Below are 20778 nucleotides of genomic sequence, written 5' to 3' on the forward strand. Positions count from 1 at the left end.
AATTGACTTAAACTTCTCTCCAAGTCAGGTGATGTTCCTTCAGGTTAAAAGCTGAATATGGAATCAGAATAACTGTATTCAACACCATGCAACAGGTGTGCACAGCGTGGCTGGCTGCATGCTTCTGTGTAAACACAATCATCCCAGGTGCCACATATGCAACTCCCACTCTGTGCAGGCAAAACATAACTCTCATGTCCAAATTTCTTTCACCTCACATTGATGGCCTATTTTTCTTTCTTGGAGACATGAATTCACCTTTTGCAGCATCAGCTACAGTGCCTTCTGGAGGAAAACAATGGCCTTTAAAATAAAACCAGGAGTAGGCTTCAATCTTGCCTTGGAATTCCTCACAGGCAGAAGGGTGAATGGCAACTGGCCCTTGGCTAGGGAAGAATGCATTGCGATGACATTAAACTTGGCTAAGATGCCCTTTATTAATGAAAACATAGAGCTTTCGGTCAATTCCACCACAGAGAACACAAACACAAACCAAAGATAAAACCCACATCAAGGCCACACCGGCCTTGTCTTTGGGTGGCGTTCACGGGAAGCAATCACGAGTGCCAAGCCACCACAAGGCAGTGTGGCAAGGCTCCTGGGATCCTTGCAGGCATCAAAGTGAGGTACAGAAACCACCACAGCAGTGGAGGTAAGAGGAAAATATTTTATCCTGCTAAAGAATATCCTTTGTTCTCAACATAAACATGACTACATATATATTCAGCTTAAAGTAAAAAACAAGTTACAAATCACTACTGGATACTTAAAAATAAACTCTATGTGGCTTTTCATTTTGGCAGCACCAGCCTAAACTCTGTGGGTGTGCAATATTTCAGAAACTTCAGGTACATTACAGTCTTCTGAGAAAGGCCCAGTACTTCAGAATTCCCGGAGCAGCTGTGAAGAAAGAACATTACTGGCAACAAATATTAAAACAACACTTCAAGAACTACAAGAATACATTTAGAGGTTTGTAAAGGTGCACATATTTGAGCATTCAAGCTAATATCCTAAATAATTTTTCTGTTAACATATTTATTTTTGGTTTACAAAGAAATGTGTACTTGATCAGCAAACGGTTTTAGCCGTAGATGGATGGATGATTCTACAGCCACATCTCCTTTCTGGGTGTACATCCGGCGCCTGTGCACGTGTGTGGAATCCAGCAACTTTGTTTTCCCTGATCCCCAAAAAGCTCACCTTTGACACACCCTCTATATGCACAGAAAAACGGCTTTTCTTATTCAGGGGCTCTTTTGTGGTGGAATTCGGAGAAAATGGGTTGTAACATCTTTTTAGGGAGAGGTTGAGTATGTTTTTTCATTCGAGTGGCTCTGCATGCTTAAGAAATTTGGGTCGGTATAAAGGGCTAGAGGACTGAGCTGTGTACAGCATCCCAGGATGCCTGCAGCCCCGAAGTGCAAACTGCAGACGCTCTCATGGCCTGAATGTGGAATTCTACCCACCAGAAAGCATTATTGGAGCCCAAAGTGGAAGCTTTAAATAGCTCAATGATATTGGTGCCTTCCCTTTGGTTTCAAAAGCAATGACGACCGAACATTTTCGACTGTGAGGCAAAGTTGACTTGCATATCAAAAAAACCACCTTTCCAAAAAACATTCAATGAGGTAGCTCAGATCAATTATCAAACCCAAGTGAATATCAAGAAGCTTAATAAATGCTCAGGCATTTTAAAATGCAAATTGCTACAGTGCCTAGTAAATGCTCTTTCTTCCCAATTCCCGCAGGTGCATGCAAACCTTCAGAAGGGGCCCCCCGCAAAGTGAGCATAGCAAGAGGCTGGGAGTCAGTGACAATGGCCAAGAGCAGAGAGGAGGGGCACACTTGTGCACCCAACTTAGGCTAACGTAAGCCTGCAGACCGCAGAGCTCAAGTGCAGTCAGTCCCAGTGAACAAACACCAGGTAGAACTCAGGGCTCCATGAGCTGAAAAGCAGCCTTTACTCAAGGGGCTAGGGAATCCTACGCCTGGTGCATTCACACTGTGATTGAGGCAATCTAGTACTTCCCTTAAAGCTGAGTCGGTATAAAGGCCTGGCCCACTGGAGCAGCTCAGGGCAGGCCTTCATGGTTTCCAGGGCCCCAGAGCCACCCTCCCTCTAGAGGACTCTGGCCCCTGCTGCCCCTGCCACTCACCCTGGGTGGGTTCTGGGAGAGGCCATGCTTTTAGCCACTTGTCCCCTGAGTTCTCATGGTTTGCTCACAGGCACAGACTGCTCTTTGCTAGGTAGCTTTTCAGAGGTCAAGCTCAAATGTCTTCTATGTGGAGTCTGGGACAAAGGGAAAGGTGGCCACACCAACCTGGGCAGCAATATGAATTCTGTGACTTCCAGCAATATGAAACAGTTCACACACACACATTCATGTGCACACACACACTTTCACACGCACACACATGTACACACTTAAGTGCACATACCCTCACACAGGCACACACATGCATCCATACACATACAGTCACCCATGCACACACATGTGCACTCACACTCACATGCACAGAGCAGTGCACAGCCGCTGGGCAACATCCCCGAGAGCAGCAAGCTCAGGTGCAGCCGGGGCAGGGGTGGGCGGAGTGAAGGGGCCTGGAGCAGGGCTGGGCAGTGTTGCTTGGGAAGAAGCCCTGAGCGCCCCACCTCGCCCTGGCTATCTCCCTTTCCTGTCCTCAGCGGCCAGCACCACCGCACCACCACCCAGCCGGGCGCACTGAAGACAAGCGGAGGGAAGGAAGGCAGCAGGTCCCTTGTGTTAGGTCTCCGTCGTATAATTATCGTAGGCCAGCGGAGCCAGTGCTGGAAAACTGCTCCACCGCCTGGCGCCGTGCTGGGGCTCCATGCGCCCTTGCTCCTTATATTTACCCAGAATGTTTTTGGCTTCTTCTGCATCCCGCAAAGGGCTCTCTCCATATTCTTCCTTCAGCCACTGCCGATACTGGAGGATGGAAACAAACCCGAAACGTCACACACGTGCACACCTGCATACACGCAGACTTGCACCTGTGACTTCACCGCAGAGATGGTACCGCACATAACCAGGGAAATAAACAGCAGTGGGAAATCAGAGCTCTGAGGCTGCCCAGCCACGATCAAGCAAGAGACGTAACTGCTCCTTCAAGGTGTTGGCCTAGGACACGAAAACAGGCCAGACCAAGGAAATGGTACTTCACCCAGAAAGAGAGAAACAAGCTAGTAGAGGGTACCAGGCACAAGGAAACAACAGAGTAGGTGCCTGTGGCTTCCGCAGATGAATGAGGGATCCATGACAACTTCTGAGGGGGTGCAGCTGGGCACCCTGGGAGCCGATGTCCTCTGTGGGCCTTTCAACTCCAAACGCCATGATGCTGGCTCTGTACGGAAAGACTGTGGTCACCATACAGGGGCACCTGCCTACATCTCTGATGTCCCCTAAGCATTGCTTACCTGATGGACTTCATGCTTCTCAAACTCCTGGAGCTGTCTCTGGAAGCCCACGTTGGGGTTGGCACAGGATCTCCCAGCACGCACGGTGTGCAGGGCATCCTCCCAGCCAAAGTCAGTGACAGTCATGATGTACGCAATCACCAGTGTCACGCTCCTGGAGACCCCGGCCAGGCTGCAGGGCACAAGAGAAGCACACGGGTGAGAGCAGTTTCAGATCCCCGGGTCCACCACCCAATCCATGGGGAGCGGGGGAGTCTAAGGACCTTGTTTACAATGCCTTCCTGCCTTGGATGACATGTGGACAGTAAGCACACTACCAAGACCCCACTCAGCACTCAGCATACCATCTTCTTCTACCTCCCAGCACTAGAATCGCAGGCTTTCTTCTGCTGTTGAGCTTCATTTATTGGTTTTCTATGGGCTGTGACTCCAGACGCTCCCTTGGTCCTAAGCCCCTCCTGAGGTCTTTCCCATTTCCCTGGACAAATGACATGACTGAGGTACTCCATGGGAACTTGAGGCTTCCGGGGCTTATGCAACAAACCCATTTATAACCTACATTGGTTTAGAATGCTTCATGTTTCTTAAAAGTTTAGTTTTCTTAGCTATATGAGGGCTAGATCTATAATTTTTAAAGCCCATGACATACAGAAGCCCTTACCCAATCTGACTTTTATGCTTTTTTTGACATAAATATGCACAGTACAGAGCAGGCATGCTGCGTCTGCAGGTGGGAGCAAGGCACCCTGCAGGCAGTAACGGTTAGGGTGAGCTACCTGGAGCAGGCTGAGTGAGAGGGCCCATTTTACATGTACATGCAAATGAGGGTGGTCACAGAAAGGTTGTGCTTCGTCAGACTTGAGTGTTCTAGTAACAGGTTAAGATGGGGAAGTTTAGCAAACGTCTTGCTTTTAGAAAAGCCTATCTTTAGATGTATATAACTGTATGAAATATTAATTCCTAGAATATCGGGCCTACACATATTCAAATATAAATCATTACTTTAAAGCCCCACTCTCAAGTAGTGGCTCTTCACTAGGGTTTTATATGAGAAAACTGGGAGAGATTTTAAAAGACAGATCCTCTTGGGCTGCAACCCTGGAGATTCACATTCACCAGGAGGCTGGAGAAGCCCAGGAGTGGGAGTTCCAGAATTCCCCTTTAATTGGCTCCACCTGAACCCCCAAGGTATGTGAAAGCCAAATAGAAATGAACATTAAAATCCTACCCTTTGTATTTATTATACTTTCTACTGTTTAAAAAAATGAGATGAAAAATCATATGATTTCAAGAACTGTATGAAACTGCAGACGCCATTCTAAAAACAACTATCCAGCGTCCTCCCCTGTCATGGGTTATTGTCCCTCAGAACACATTATGGTTTTTTATAGGTGGCTTCTCTAAATGTCATGCATTGGGTCCTCTCTGTCCTGGCAGGGCTGCCATCAACCTTAGCAGCAATATTCCCCAGGAATTATCACTTCACAGTCCTAAAGAGCTTACAGTACAGGATAACTGATTCGGGGAATGTCAAAAGATTGTTAGGCTTTCAGTTAATTAATACCGCACTTTATTCAAGACAGAGAGGGAACCTGTCCGGCCAGCACTTAGACAACAGAGCCCTGGCTCTAGAGTGTTGGCCACTGGTTCCCTGAGCAAATGAGCCATGTTATTGGCATGATTATGAGCGGTAATAAAAATGCCAGCCCACTTTCACTGAGAATTCTCTATGTGCTAGGCACACTGCCAAGAGCTTCAGATGCATCATCCTTGGGTTAAGTGTGTTATAGTAGCTTTCTCTTCTCTCTCTCTCTCTCTCCGTGAGTGTGTGTGTGTGTGTGTGTGTGTGTGTGTGTGTGTGTTTGTGTGTGTATCTACACAAATTATATCAGAATGCAAGCAGACAGCTATCACTAAACTGGGTCATTTTGGTGTTGACAGTAATGTAATACTAAAAATCCATATTTGCAATCAAGTCTGCTGAAGAAAAAACAACAGTGTCTTCAAAAAGTCGCTGAGGTTTCAGGGTTGAGCCTACAGAATCTGTGTCATCTGTAATAGGCTTTTCTGATGAAATGCTGGAGACAAGCCAGCAAAGGGAAGTTTCTGTTGTCTAGTAACCTTCATGGTCCGTACAGAAATCTCAGCAGTGGAAATGGGGAAAAAAAAGCAAAACCAGTTAGGTTCTCCTTCCATAGATGGAAAGAGAGACTAACACATGGTGGTGGACACATGGTGCATGCCTTTGAGATTTAGAGTTTACAGAAAACTATTAGGAGGTGAAGCCATTAATCACACACAGAAAAACACTTGATATGAGGCCAAGCCAAAGAGCATGCTGGAGCACTATTAAGCAAGAGACACACATACCAGTGTACAAGGCAGCTCTCACCACGGAGTCGGCACTCGTGAATGAATTTAATACTTTCTTTGAAATGTCTTGTCCTGGGGGAAGAAAAAGAGAGAAATGATAGCTCTCTATTTTACTCAATATATGATGAAAAGAAAATTCTACCTGAGGCTTCTTTCTTAAAATGTTAATTGATTTTTATGTCTAATTGACACACTACTGTACATATTTACGCACTATAGTGTGACACTTCAATGCATGTATACGTTGTATAATATAATGATCAAATCAAGGTAATTACCTTATCCATCACTTTAAACATTTAGCACTTTGTAGCGATAACTTTCAAAAGCTTCTTTTGTAGCTATCTTGAAACATATGGTACATTATTATTTGCTATAGTCAAATAATCCACTGTGTAATAGAAATCAGAATATGGCTCAGTGTGGTGGCTCACGCCTGTCAACCCAGAAACTTGGGAGGCCAAGGCAGGTAGATCACTTGAGGTCAGGAGTTTGAGATCACCCTGGCTAACAAGGTGAAACCCCTTCTCTCATAAAAAATATAAAAATTAGCTGTGTGTGGTGGTAGGTGCCTGTAATCACAGCTACCAGGAAGGCTAAGACAGGAGAATCGCTTGAACCCGGGAGGCAGAGATTACAGTGGGCTGATATCACGCCACTGCACACCAGCCTAGGCAAAAGAGCAAAATAAGAAAAAGAAGAAAGAAAAAGAAAAAAGAAAGAAAGAAAGAAAAGAAAAGAAAGAAAGAGAAAGAAAGAAAGAAAGAAAGAAGAAAGAGAAAGAAAGAAAGAGAAAGAAAGAAGGAAAGAAGGAAAGAAGGAAAGAAAGAAACCAGAGTTTATTCTTCCTGAGGTTTACTGAAAGCTCTCCTAGTCCCACACCATCAAAACCTGGTCACACAGTCTGTGGCTGGAGCTGTCTCAGCCTCAGAATCCATCATTTACAATGCTGAGGTCTGGGAAGGCTGTGGGTTGTCTGGAATTTTTAGAATTTCTCTGTAAGAAATTTCTGAAACACACAGTTACCACTGGCTGGGGTTGGGGGAGGTTGTGGACAATCCCCCATGTTCAAACTGAGGCTCTCAATGCCCCAGCAGTACACAGGGACCCTCACACTGGCTGTGGAGGGTGCAGGTCACCATGATGCAGGTGAGGAAGGTGTCCATGTCATGTGGGCTTTCCAAGTCCTAAAAGCTAGTTTACTCCTGTCAATATGGAAAATCTAAAAGTATTCTCCCAGACTGGTCTCCCTGGACTTTGACAGTCCTGTCTGCAGCTCAGTGGAGAGCGTGGGGAAATGAAATTCTGGCTCTAATCCCTCTCTGCCACTTACTGGACCATATGGCCCAGGAAAAGCCACTTATCTTCTCAGTTATAAAGTGGGGCTGGTATCTCACATGCCAATATGCTTTGCAAATTCTGAAGTCCTAAATGGGCTGGGTGCGATGGCACATGCCTATAATTCTAGCATTTGGGAAGGGTGAGGTGGGCAGATCACTTGAACTCAGGAATTCGAGACCAGCTGGCAAAATGTCGAAACCTTATCTCTGCAAAAAATGCAAAAAAAAAAGTAATAATAATAATAATAAAAATTAGTAGTCCTGTAGTCCTGGCTACTTGGGAGGTTGAGGTGGGAGGATCTCTTGAACCCAGGACAATGAGTGAGCTGAGATTATGCCACTGCATTCCAGCCTGAGCAACAGAGTGAGACCCTGTCTCAATAAATAAAAATAATAGAAGTAAGTTCTTAATGATGATGCATGCCTTAATCCTTTCTTCTTCTAACTTCTTAGCTTTTCAGACCACCCTCTTTTCTCATCACTCCTTCAACCCCTAACCATTCAGGGAGTGCCTACTAGCATGGCCTTGTGCCAAGTCCCTGAGGCACAAAGCCAGGCAGGGCTCAATCCCCACTTCGACGTGCTCCCAACCAGCCTGTGTGTCCTGTGCCACTCAGACCTCATTCTGGACTGGTTTGTGGGTTAAGTGCAGAAACCTTAGGCGACAGACAGCACATGTGCCTCTCCAATGTCTTCTACCTTCGAATGGCTTATAAAGCAGCAAAAGTTGCCCTTGGACTAAACTGACTTCTCTTTAAACACCGATTGAGTACTGTACTGACCATTTGTCAGGGACTCTGATAAACTGTAAGACATTCAGAGATAAACAAGATGTCGTTCCCAATTGCAGAATGCCGGGGCACATGAATGTACGGTAAGAATGAGAAATTCAGGCATGGCCTAACAAATTCACCCAGGTCCTGACAGCAGAAGAAACTCAGTAGCCTCAAGGTAGGTGCTCAGTGAGATGAGGACAGCCAGGAAGCAGTAGCATGCACACACATGTTCTGCCAACAACTGCACTGTCACCACAGTGCAGATCCCTAGGGGACCAAATCAAGGACTCTGGACTCTCACCTGACGTCTCTAATTAGCACATCTGCTTTTGTTAATGTTCCCAGGGATAACTGCTCCCAGATGTCAACTCGTAAGGTGGTTTGGTACACAGTAGGCAAGAAAGGATTCTTGCTCTAATCAGGAAATCTAAGATATCAGTGCTGAAGGAGACTTCAGAGCAGAAGCCAGGCCGTGAAGCCAAGTATACATCAGGGTGGGGCACCTAGGGTCAACTTGTTGGGCAGGAGTCTGGTCCCCAGCAAGGAGCTGGGCAGCCCAGCTGGGAGCTCCCCACCCCTTAAGCAGAACTAGCCATCTGGAGTTGGCAGGGAAGTCTGCTCGTCTGGAGGTACTGGAACCGTAGCAAGACCTGGTCAGCTACACTTTTTTTTGGGAAGGAAATCCCCTCTTCCCGCAGCTCTGTCCATGTTGAAGTAAAGGCAAGGCCAGGGGTAGGGACTTCTGGAAAAGCTTTCCCTTCCTGAAGAGAGGAAAGCAAACTAGCTCTGCCCCTGGTTTCCTGTCATGGAGCTGGGAGACAGTGCCATGCTCAGAGCTGCACTACCTGCTGCCAAGTGTCTCTCTCCCTTAGAATGCCATGTCAGTTTGAAACGGTATTCTGCTACTTGTGGCAAATTCATGCTACCTGATATCAGCAACTAATTCAACAATTTGTAAAACTTTGAGTCAACTCATCTGGCCCAGAAGTGGCTCCAGATTGCTGGTCTGCAACCTGCTTGGTGGTTTACACCAGGGACCTGCCCTTCCTGCAGGCCAGTGCACAGGCTGGGGGTGCTAACTGGCTGGCTGCAGGGCTGCAGCTGGACGGCACCCTCCTTGGCCACACAAGCTGTTCATGCTGTGCCCCCCAATGGTGCCAAGATGCTGTCCCTGCCTGCAGTGCCCGTTCTTGCCTGTTCTGTGTGGGTCTCCTGGTCAAGAAGAGCCGCGTCTGCGTGCAGAGCAGCCAGAAAAGCAAAAGCAAATCTAGAAATGAATGCCGACCGCCTGAGTAAATGAAAAACCACAGAGCACCTCAGAACACACTGCAAAGACCACACAGTGACATGAAAGTTAGCAGTGACCCCTCTGAGTGGAGACAGGAATGGGGTCACATTCAGTTCTGTGAAGCTCACCAAGGTCTTGTAAAGATGACAACTGAATCTCTTCACTGAAACTTTGGAGTGGGAACCACTTCTTGTATCTGGCTTTGACATCTGCACGTCCCCAACCACAGACACAACCTTACATACTGTGGGGTTGAACCTGGGTTCAAGAGTCAGACTTGCCACATCTCAAAATAAAAGGGGGGAGTGTGCTCAGCCTGGCACTATCCAAACCCACCCACAACCAGGGAGCCAAGTGGGCATATGAAGGAGCTGAGGAGGTCACAGAGGTGACCCCGCTCTGTACCCCCACACCCCATAGCTCTTTCTGTCTGTAGCAAGAGTAAAGTCCAGGAGAGCCTATAAGACATAGGTCCTATCCATCATCATGTTGGGGCCCTGGGCTGCACAGCTCTGTGCAGGCATTGTGATAGGGCCATTCACAGCCCCACCCCAGGAGCCTGAAGGATGCCAACGAGGCGGCCGCTCAGAGCTCCACAACGAAACTTGGCTCATGGACAATATGGCACAAAGCCAGGCCAGCGAGCTATTCCTAGAAATGCCTTTTCCAAGAAAAGCCCAGAGGCAGGAGAGCACACTATTACTTTGGTGCAGGACTGTGTGTAAGGGTGTTATTTCCAGGGAAGCTGATGACAGAAGCCCCAACTCTGGTCATTAAACTCCCTCCTCCACAGTGGGAAATACCCATGGCTCTGGTCCTTCTATTGCTCAACTGTAGTTAGAAGCAGAAGCGCAAGTCTTAGGCACTATCCTACCGCAAGCTGTTTGAATGAACACAAGTTCCCGTTCCTGCTCTCCGTTTCGTGGGTAGTTCACCTTTACATCCACACACAGCCGCATGGAATAGGCTCTGTCCACAGAGAGCCAGCAAACACATGCACAAAGCAGCACGGACCGGACCACGCCTTCATTAGAAACTTACCAAACAGCACCTGGGGCTATCATGCTCGCTCCTGGCCTCAGTCCTTGGAGCACACCTAGGTCAGCAGGGGCACGTCCAGGGAGAGGGGACTCACAAACAGCCCAGACACTCCCAGCTGTCCTCCTCTCTCCTCACAGACCATCGCCCTCTGCCTGGGTCCCTTCCTTTCTGCATCAAAGGCCAAGAGCCAGTGCTCAGATGGGATCTCCTGACCTTCAGAGAGTCTAAGAAAAGATGGTGGGTAAGCCTGTAAACCACACTGCATGGTGTTCACTTTTGAGGCTGAACAACTACTTTTCACTCTAGGACTGCAAGATTTGGAGGCTTCAGTCCCCACTGTAGGATCTAAGATGGTCCTGTCCTGCTCAAAAGGACTTTGCCTGTTTGAGTGGGTGCCCAGGAATCTGGCTGAGTACCTTGAATGGCAGCTGGTCCTACCCCAAAGCCCAAGGTATCAGACCAGGCTGTAACAGCAAAGGCCACAGGAACACAGGGTACTCCTCCTTCCTTCTGATACAAAAGTGTGTGTGCATAAATGAAGGCAAGGGAGAAACAAACCCAAAAAAGGTAATCATCGTTTTATATAAAATATACATATATTTATACATTACATATGTAAATACATGTTTTTGCTTAGCAAAAATGTTTTTGTTTCTTTTCTAATAGCAAACGGGTAGACTATTCTAACTGCATTCAGGCTTTGGAAGGTGGTTTCATATCAGAGTGCTGCTTCCTCTTGGGGCAGAATCTGCCCAGGGCTCCTCACCCACAGGCCCTGCCCCAGCATACTTTCCAGCTGGAAGGCTAATGGTGAAGACCCCAACCTAGAGGTAATGGGAAGAATGTTCCTCACCAGATATGGTGGAGCTGCTCTATCACTGCACAGCATTATATACAAAACCAGCCCACATTTGTATCAGTGAGTCCCCAACTTTGATATTTACGCCCAGTCAACATTAAAAATAGAATTGGGGGATGCTTACATTGTACTTTTCATTTTGCCAGGTAAGGTCTTTTTAAAAGCAAACTAAAACAAAGACTTCTCTACCACTTACTACAACATCATTACCCAGAAGAATATTTCAACAACAAAAAAGAAGGACACAGTCTAAGACTACAGGATAGTTCTTAAAGTTGAATGAATGAAGTCTGATGAAAAACTGAATGCACATTTTCGGCTCTCATTTTCTCCTTGAGCAGGAAATCGTCACCAGGGGCTGGCAGGGCCCTCAGGAACTGTCTAGAAGCAGGGCCACAGTAGTCCAAGGGCCCATCTAGCTCTAATCTTGCAAAAGTGCTCCTTTATAATAAAATAAAGAAAAACGTAAATGAGAGAAAAAGAGAGTTGAAAGTACAGAAAGTGTCAGTTAAAGAAAATAGAGACAAAAAGATAGGGAGGTAGAATAAGGCAAGGACGTTTTACCAATGTTTTCAATATAGCCTCTCTGCATTGGTAATGCTTCTTCTCCCCACAAAAACCTCAAGAAATTTACAGACCTGCTAGATTCTAAAACCACTGAATGTCACAAAGGCGCTATTGCAATGATGCAACCCTACCGACTCCATAGCCTGGCAGAGGTCAAATGCCCTTGGACTTCACAGAAAAAGAAAAAAGAAATCTGTAATTACTTGCTTCATGATGTCGAACTACAAAATGCCAATGTAATATATATTAAAACAAGATGAGTAAATGTAAGTTAATACACATCTAACCATTCAATTTCAAAATACATTAATAGTCTTTACTTAGAAAATATAATCTTATTTCAGAAATGCTTAGTGTTTATTAAAAAAAAAAAAACAACACTTTCACTTGTATTATCTCACCTAATACCATAGAAAACCCTGTGAGATAGGCATTTTACAGATGAGAGAAGAGAGGTTAAAATGACTTGCTGAAGAAATCCCATAGAGAAAGCAAAAGTGAGCATTTCCAAAGCCCTTAACTCACTAACCCATACCATGCTGGCCACTTGGGGACCATGCAGTGCGTGATTTGATACAAACTCTAGGATGCCTCTAATTATGACAAAATCATGCAAAACATACCACAATAGGTCTGTGGGGTTATTACAACTCTGAGAACTTGAACTTTTACATTTCCTGACTTGGCAAGGTTAGCTGGTTGGGGAACTGAGCTGAAATTCTAACATGTTGTTATCTCAAACCAGGTTTTTGCATTTTAAGTTCCTGGAAGATCAGAGAGGGAGATTTGAGAGGATTAAGGCCAAGACAGCAAACTGACCTTTCTGGGCAGTTTGCAGCCACTGGTGTCAAATGACAGACAATAGCTAGTCTCAAAGGTCACAAATCTCTTACTAAACATAATTACCCAGAATTCCTGTTAGTGCAGGTATTTGTAGGGGAAAATTTAAGATATGAAGTGTTAAATTACATCAAAGCTGTCATTCATTTTTTAAATCTGTACTTAAGTTTAAAATAATAAGCAACACAGTCTTCCAGAATTTATCATTGAATGAAGAAACTCTTAAGCATCAGGAATTTTTATAGTGGCAAAAGAGCTACTATTTCAAATTGTTTAGGTCACGCAGAACACATTTTCCATGTGGCAGATAAGAAATTCTTTTGCTTTTGCTAACTAGAGAATTAAGAATATTTATCTCCTGACCATCCTCATTCATTGGAAAGCAAAAGTTGACTGTCAGCACCTGATATTTGATGAGTAATAAACACCCTAAAAAATACCATGAGAGAGGTAGGTGTTCTGCCTGCCAACTTGAGGTAAATCATTTGATTATATTGTAAAAATACGCTCACCACTAAAAAGTACGCTATGCCTTGCAGTGGAACACTTGGAACAGGTAAAAAGAAACTCAAGCTATTTCATGGCCTGCCTCTTAACAAGCCGAGTCACTCAAAGTTCCAAAGTCAACTCCACCATTTCCACATAACTTCAGTACAGCAAGCAGTATCTAGAGTCATGGACATATGTGTGCCGAAGCCTTATTCACAAGCCTTGCTGTTACTAATGGATTAAAAATAAACGTTTCCCCAAAGAATCATATAAGAGCATGACTCCCAACAGCAGAGTGTCCACCTTTCTCCACCTTTTCATGAACTACGGTGCTGACTTCCTTTTCCAGCTGAAACAGAAGTCTCACTGCTGTAGGGCTGTGCTGGAAACTACAGCAGGGGCACATCCTCCACACACAGGCCCAGACAGGGCAGTGCCACACCTACCTATACCCTAAGCCTACCTTCATTTATGGTTTGCACCTTGGTAACTCTTTGTTATCCAGATACAAAGAAAGAGTTACAAAGGCAAACCATAAACTTAACAGGACCTCTTTACATATTTGGGACAGGAGAGAACTAATTAAAATTGACAGGTAGGAGGGAGGTGGGAGATGAGAAACCGCTTAATGAGTACAACGTTCATTCTTCGGGTGATGGACGCACTAAAAGCCCAGACTTCACCATTAAGCAATACGGCCATGGAACAAAACTGCACCTGCACCCCGTAAATCTATTCATATTTTAAAAAGTATGGGCCAGTCCTTCAGCACCAGGGGTGACTGCAATTGGGCTTTTTTTTGACAGAAGATCGGAAGTGACCCACGAGACCTGCAGCTGGCATATCTCGGTCTCCCCTGTCCTTCCACATCAGCACATCTCTCAAGGAACTGAAGCAGTCTTCCTGGGCACCAAAACTTGTTATTGCAACTACCTTTTCTGTAACTCTCAAAATACATTAATGTACACTGAATAAAAGCAGATTCATTTTTTAAAGTGCCCAGAGTTCACGGAGAACACCTTCACATACATGACCTTGCCTCCAAAACCCTTAGGGCAGGCATTTTCAGATGAGAGAACTGAGGTGTCGATGGGTTAAGATCACCTGCCCAAGGGAGGTGGAACTGGTTTTACAGTTGAGATTTTCTAACATCTAGGTTGACTGCTTAATCATCTATAGTGCAATGGGCCATTCCATGCTTAAATAAGGTCACGGTCACAAAGATGGCGCTCAGCTCCTAGCAAAGCTGAGAAGCACTGGGGACAGCTCAAGGACAGGTGGCCACCTGCACTGACAACCCATGCCCAGAGCCCAGAATGGTTCACATCTGAGTCTGTCTTCTAAAGAATCAAATTGCCAATCACGTACTGACAAGTTCAACAGCATGTCAGAATCTCGGTGTGAGATAAGAGCAAAGCAACCACTCTAAAAATAGCCACCAAAACATGGGCAGAAGATTGCTGTGGTCTTCAGAGAAAGGCAGTGGCTCACTTCCTTCCGTGTGTACTATGCCTTCCAACCACTTCTGTTTCTTGACACGACTAGTAACCAGGGAAGTTCTCTAATGCTGCTTCTCCGCCTTCCAGGCCTAGGGTGCTATTCTGTTTTCCTAGGAAATCCCTCCTCCACCATCCTCAATCTTAAAGGTTCACCTTTCTGTGAAATAGCAAGAGTGTGTGTGGAAACACAGCCCCTGGGTAGCACACAGTATCTCCAACTTCCTACCTCCCATCCCTCCTAGTCTCTACCACCTCACTTTTACATGTCAACCCATCTGACTGCAGCCCTATTTTCTTTTCCCCAAAAAGATAGATCTCACATAATGATCGGATAACCTGTGATTTCTCTGCTCTGCCCCAGTGAAGACTCAAGGTCAGCTGAGGGCCAGCGTTTAAAACTCCCAGGACGGTGGGACACTTGTGATCCTGAACATCGGGGCACACGGTCTCACTCCTGATCTGAAGGGTGTGCATGCAGCAGTGCTTTAGGCATAAAAGCTGAATCCAGACAAGCCTGAGGACTCCCAAATTCACAAGCTCCACCACAGCCTACAACTTCCCTATGAAATGCAGTAACACGCAGTTCTAGGAGGGTTGCTGTGTCTGACCTGTGGCATACAGCATGAGGCCAGCCTGAGAATCAGAAGCCAGACTCAGCAGCATGGGCTGCTAAGTACTTTATATCCAGCCCCAGCCTTTCTGCCTGCACAAGTCAAATCTCTGCTTCGGGAAAACCGTAATCTATTCCACGTCATGGTATCTCCAGGTCCCTCCTATGCAAGCAAGAGTGACTGCTAACACTGTAGCTGCCATGGGTCTCCAGAGCCCTGCCCTCTATCCTGCCGAAACCTAATCCTATCCGTCTCCACAGGACTTCTTCCATATGGAAAAGGGAGCAATTATGAATCTCTATAGGTACAAACAGGGTTAAAATGACATCAAAGGTTTATTCGGCTGTGAAGAAGTAGAGGACTGGACTTTCCTAAGCTAGAATGACCTATTCATTCAACTAGGCCAGGGTTTAGCAGCATGCTGTCCCATATGGCAGCCACCATTGGCCTCCTGAGGTTCTCAAGCCCTGGAAATGAAGCTGGTCCAAACTGAGATGTGCTGAGTATAAAATAGCACACCAGAGTCCCCAGGCTTTGTATGAAAGAAGGACATAAACTAGCTCATTAATTTTTTATATTGAGTACATATCAAAACATTTTAGATACACTGGATTAAGTAAAATATAGTATTAGAATTAATGTTGCCTGTTTCTGTTTGCTTTTTAAAATGTGGTTCCTCGAAAATTTGTTTTGCCAATTTGTGGCTCAATATCTATTTCTACTGGACAGCTCTGCTTAAGACAAAACCCAACAAATCCCTTATGGTTTTATTTCTAGAGAAAAGATGAGCATACTAAAGGTTTAAGGTATCCTTTTTAAAAATCAGACCCTTCTTGTGGACATCCCTTGAGTCTCTTTGCATAACGGAAGGACCAGTCAACCACAAGGAGCCTCCCACCACAGCTCATCCCACCCTGGCCAGCATTGACTTCGGCAGGCTCGCAGTCTCTTCCCTGGGGCCCCAGGCATGCAGGGTCATCAAGGGTCCCACGAACTCCAACGACTTCACAGTCTTCTACTTCTTTGACTTAACCATCCTGTATTCATTTTTTAAAAGACTTCCAAATAATACAGAAAAAAGAAACTTACAGGTTTTGAGATGGTGAATCCGCTGCTGGAATGCACAGGTATTTAACTCCCTGCAGAATGATAAAAAGTAAATACATAAAAATAAAAACATGAAACTCAGTGGAGAAAAACATTTAGGGAACTATTTGCTCAGGTCGAAAAATAAAAAAAATAAAATAAAAAGGAGAAGTTTTTCACTCATCTTTTGTTGCCAAGGAACTGCAGAGAAACTAAAGTTCCTGGTTATTTTCCGTGACCATTCGTACAAATAATCCTGCTTTGGTTTGCAAACAGCTTGTAGATTTTGGAAAAATTCAAACGGTACATCAAAAGAGTGAAATAGTTGAGTACTTTTCAGTGAGTGTCAACTACTTTTAAAACCAGCATCTCAGATGCTAGGTTATATATTCCAACTTTTTAATGTATTTCATTTAGGATTCTGAATGTTCAAAAAGGAAGCACTGTTAGTAAAAACCTTAACATAGTGAGCGAAAACTGTAACATCACATTACACCTTTCTCCATCAATTTTAGTATCATGACAGCTACAATTTCACGGATGCACCAATACGACCTTTACACCCTAGGGATAATTTGCTTTATTTTGCTTGCTTTTCAGGACGATAAAAGTTTGTATATCAAAAAAACACTTTTTTTTCTTTTTTAAAGATGGCTCAATCTGAAAAAAATAAACTTCATATACTCCTCTATAAAACTCAGAAAAAGGTTTATGTAAATCCATGCTATAACAGGCATGCTAAATTTGAGTTTTATTTTTTAAAAACTGGCTTTTGGAGGGACTGAAAGAATGTTTCAAAAGGTCTGTCAAGTAAAAAACACAAAACATAAAAATCTGATGTTCTCTTTCTAAGATATTATAGCTTGATGAAGAATTAGATACATTATTTTTAAATTCTTCCTCTCCTAATTGCCTTATCTCACAGAATCTTGCCACCATGTCATGGACAATATTGGGGATTGGGGGAGCACATCAGAAACTGGAAAAGGAACCAGCCTTGGAGAATAAAAGGGCAGATAGGTAGAAGAGTGATAAAGACAACCGCAGGTTCCCCAGAAGATAGAGTTACAAAGCAACATATCTTCAAGAATTATTCACAAGTAATTTTTGCATTTTTAAACTTTTGTTAACTCCTATTGTTAGGAATTTCTGTGCTGTACTTGCTAATAGGAACAACTAAATGTGTAGCTGCCCCTAATCCTTCCACACGTCCTATACATTTTAATAGTTCCTAACACTGTGAGTTCTACTTTCCAGTACAGGCACCAGATACACTTCATGTCCCAACATCCCTTGCGATCACAGCGCAGACTCCCCACCTGGCTTCATGGATCCAAGGATACACCCTCAGAATCAGATCAGGAGCTACTGAGTGGGATCTGAGAAGCGTGTGTGGGCTCCGTGGGTGCAGGGTGGGGCAAAGTGCATGCGCTTTACTGGTGCAGGTGGGGCAGGGGTGGGCTGGCTCAGGGCAAAGTGGGTGCTGAGCCTGGGGCCAGTTTTTTGGGGATCGCTTCTGAACTTCAGCCTAAAACCTGTTCTCCATCTATTCTGAGGGAACCATGAGCTTTGAACTCTCTGTCAGTAAGAGCTCAGTTTCCTGCTGAAACTGACTTAGAGCAGGATCTGTTGACTGCAACTAAAATCTAAGTGATTAAATTCCCTCTTGCCCTCTCCCACAATGATGAGGAGTCAGATCGACATTTTTTCCCCTGCAGTTTCTGTATATTTTGTTTCCAGCTCTGAATCAATCTTTACATTCTCCAATAAAAGCCCTTTTGGGTCTTGAAGGAGATGAGTTTTATTACCACTGTTTATCCACATGCGAACATCTCACTTGAGACCAAATGGGCTTCAACCATGCCAAGGGTTAATTTAGGATCTGCTGGTGGAAGAGGAAAGTGAAGCAGCAGCTTCTCCCTCCTTTGCCTTCACTCTGTCATCCCCAGTGGCCTCCGCCTGTCTCTGTCCTCATTTCTCCTGGGCCCGTGGGCTGTGCTCTGCTGGGAACACTGAGCAGTTGTCTGAAACTCTAAAATGTCTTCAAACCCAGAGAGGTATGACAGCTGGGACTTAAAGAGAAAGCAAATGGAAAAGGAAATATTACTGTTAAAAGTAATTTCAGTCCTTTCCTCCATGGAGGCCAAACAAGCTTGTTGGTATAGATCCACATACATTGACCACTTCCTGCAGCCACCATTGAAATGACTCAGTCACTTCTTTCCTTTTACTCTTAAGTGAGAGTTGGCAGTGGATCAGTCCAGAAGCCTGTGAAATCCTTTCCTCCCACACACCTCCTCTACCCTCCTTGGAGACCGGCACCTCCAGAGGGACCAGAAGGAGTCTCAAGTTCCCAACTTCCCTTCCAGTGCCCCCTTCAGTATTAGCGACTCCCATCTGGCAGGGGCGCTTTAGTGAACCCTTTCTAAGACCAGATGGAAATGCTCACCTGTCACAGACGTTGACTGACAGCCACTTTATTCTAGCAGAATCTAAAATCAGCCTGGTCTATAATAGCAAGAGGAAAGAATAAAAAAAAGGACAGGAAGAGAATGGACAGAGGGTCTGCTTTTTGTTGGCTGAGAGCATTCACCGTTAAGTACCAGGCATGGGACTGGACAGCACTGTGCTTCCTACGGGCAGTCTCCATGTGTAGTTGTGTTCCCTTTTGTGGCGCCTGAGGCACAAAAAATAACAACTCAGGTTGGTCCCATGAAGCAGGAGCACCTTGTCAGGTGGGCACGAGAATCTACCCACAGGAGGATGGCAAAGGCTCTCTCTCCATCTGGGAACCACCCAAGATGAGAAGGCAGCTCTTAGCCATGCTGGCTCATGCCACATGAGCCACACGCCTACCCACATTTGCTGGGGTAGGCGTGTGGCAGCTGCAGTTTCCCATGTGTGTCTTTTAAAGAGAAACAAAATGGCTCCCAACCACAATCTGGGGACCCCCTGCTGTTAAGACAGGACAGATAAAAATATAAAACCTAAGACAAGATTATATTCTGTGGAAGACAGAGTAACAACAGCAATGATAACACATTTCCCTGCAAGGGTGCCCAGCATACAGCAGGCACTCACTGAACTATCTGCAGAGTGATGAGAGAGAGGATGAGAACAAGGACCACGAAGACACATTGCGAGATGAGTGCAAGGAAAGAAACACACTGCAAAGCACCATCCTTTGTCCTGGTGACCACGAAACAAGAGGTGGGCTTCGGCCCACGCCATGCAAAGGTCAAGCCACCCACACATGCTCCAGGGACACCAGCGTGACTCCTGGGCACTGGAACAGGACGCAGCTGAGAGCCAGTCGGTGTGATCCACAATAAGAATATGCAAACTCAGTCAAGGAAGGAGTCAAAACTGTCAAAAAGGTTCAGCTGCTCGCCACCCAAGAACATCTATTTATCTTGCTTAGTCATTAACAAAGGCCACAGACTACAGAATTTGAGTTACCTTAAAACAACTTCAGATACCTGCACATGTGTACAATTCATGACAGTTACTTACTAATTCAGAAAGCAAGTATGAGTCCCCCAGTGCCACAAGAAAGCTGGGCCCACTTAAAAGTATCCTAGTACTAATGAAATTAAGTTCTGCAAGTGTTTTAATGTGGTGTGGAATAGATGTTTCACCGAATAGGTCTTAAAGACAGGACCACTCTCCAGTGCTGAAGTTTATAGAAATGGAGATAAAGGATAGGATGTGTTTAGATAAATTATGGAAAGTAGAACAAACTTGGAGGTTAAAAAAAAGGCCATAATAATTCTAGAACAATCTGAAACATTAATAAAAATAACAGTGATGTTTCCATTACTATAGTGTTTGCTGTGAGGTATTCACCCCTTTCTACTACCTCTAATATTTGAGAAAGTAAAGATAAAATGGGTTATCTTCCTGTTGCAATAAAATTCTGACTAAATAAATAAAAATTCAGCACTTTCCATGATGTTCCAAAAAAATTGGATTGGTGGAAAGCTAATTAGCATTTAAGTTTTGAGACTATAAATATCATGTTATGACGTTTCAATCTAGAGTGCACTGAAATACAAAAACAAGCTCAGTTAAGAAAAAGGGGCTCTGTGTATGCTTCAAGACCATCATGATTTATGTGAGGACAAAAAAAGAGCAGCTGGTTTATCTTGACTGCATATGGCATTATAAGTGGCCTAACATGATGAAGTGAGCGCCAGAGAGAGGAAAAGTGGGAAGAATTAAGAAACAGTCTCTACCTGTATTGAGGGGACCACGTGTACACTGAATATTATATTTCTAACACTAAGCAGCATGTATAAAACAACTGGGATAAAACCATGTGGTGTAAAAATTAGGAAGATGCAGGAAAGAGGCAGGAGAGATGGGGTATCTGTGAAGGAAAGTTTTCTGGTGATGCTTTCATGTTTAGTTTTGGAAAGAAACAACAGACGTCCCTTGGAGAAGAAAGTTCAGAAAGTATTCCAGCAGCTCTTCTTGAACCAGAGCTTAGAGCTGTCTAAGTCCATCTTCTCAAACGTTCTAACACTTTTCAGTTTTCTGTTTCAACAAGTATGGTAACCACCAGAAGTGA

The 20778-nt window shown here is 44.8% G+C and overlaps 1 protein-coding gene across 5 annotated transcripts in view; it reads right to left on the minus strand.

Annotated features, from left to right (window-relative positions):
* DUSP22 (dual specificity phosphatase 22) overlaps positions 1–20778 on the minus strand; it is a 68527-nt gene that overhangs the window by 10993 nt on the left and 36756 nt on the right. For 2 of the 5 annotated variants that reach the window (XM_017517239.2, XM_017517238.2), the window contains 3 exons: positions 5810–5884; positions 3440–3611; positions 413–2951 (listed from right to left, as the gene is read on the minus strand). In XM_017517239.2, coding sequence (XP_017372728.1) covers positions 2769–2951; positions 3440–3611; positions 5810–5884 — 430 coding nt within the window. In that variant the 3' untranslated portion in view covers positions 413–2768. Of the gene's footprint in view, positions 1–412; positions 2952–3439; positions 3612–5809; positions 5885–16211; positions 16262–20778 lie in introns of those variants that run through there. The other 3 variants (XM_017517236.2, XM_017517237.2, XM_017517235.2) reach the window with 3 other exon arrangements.

Source organism: Cebus imitator, unplaced genomic scaffold, assembly GCF_001604975.1.
Source record: "Cebus imitator isolate Cc_AM_T3 unplaced genomic scaffold, Cebus_imitator-1.0 Scaffold623, whole genome shotgun sequence".
Lineage (NCBI taxonomy): Eukaryota > Metazoa > Chordata > Mammalia > Primates > Cebidae > Cebus > Cebus imitator.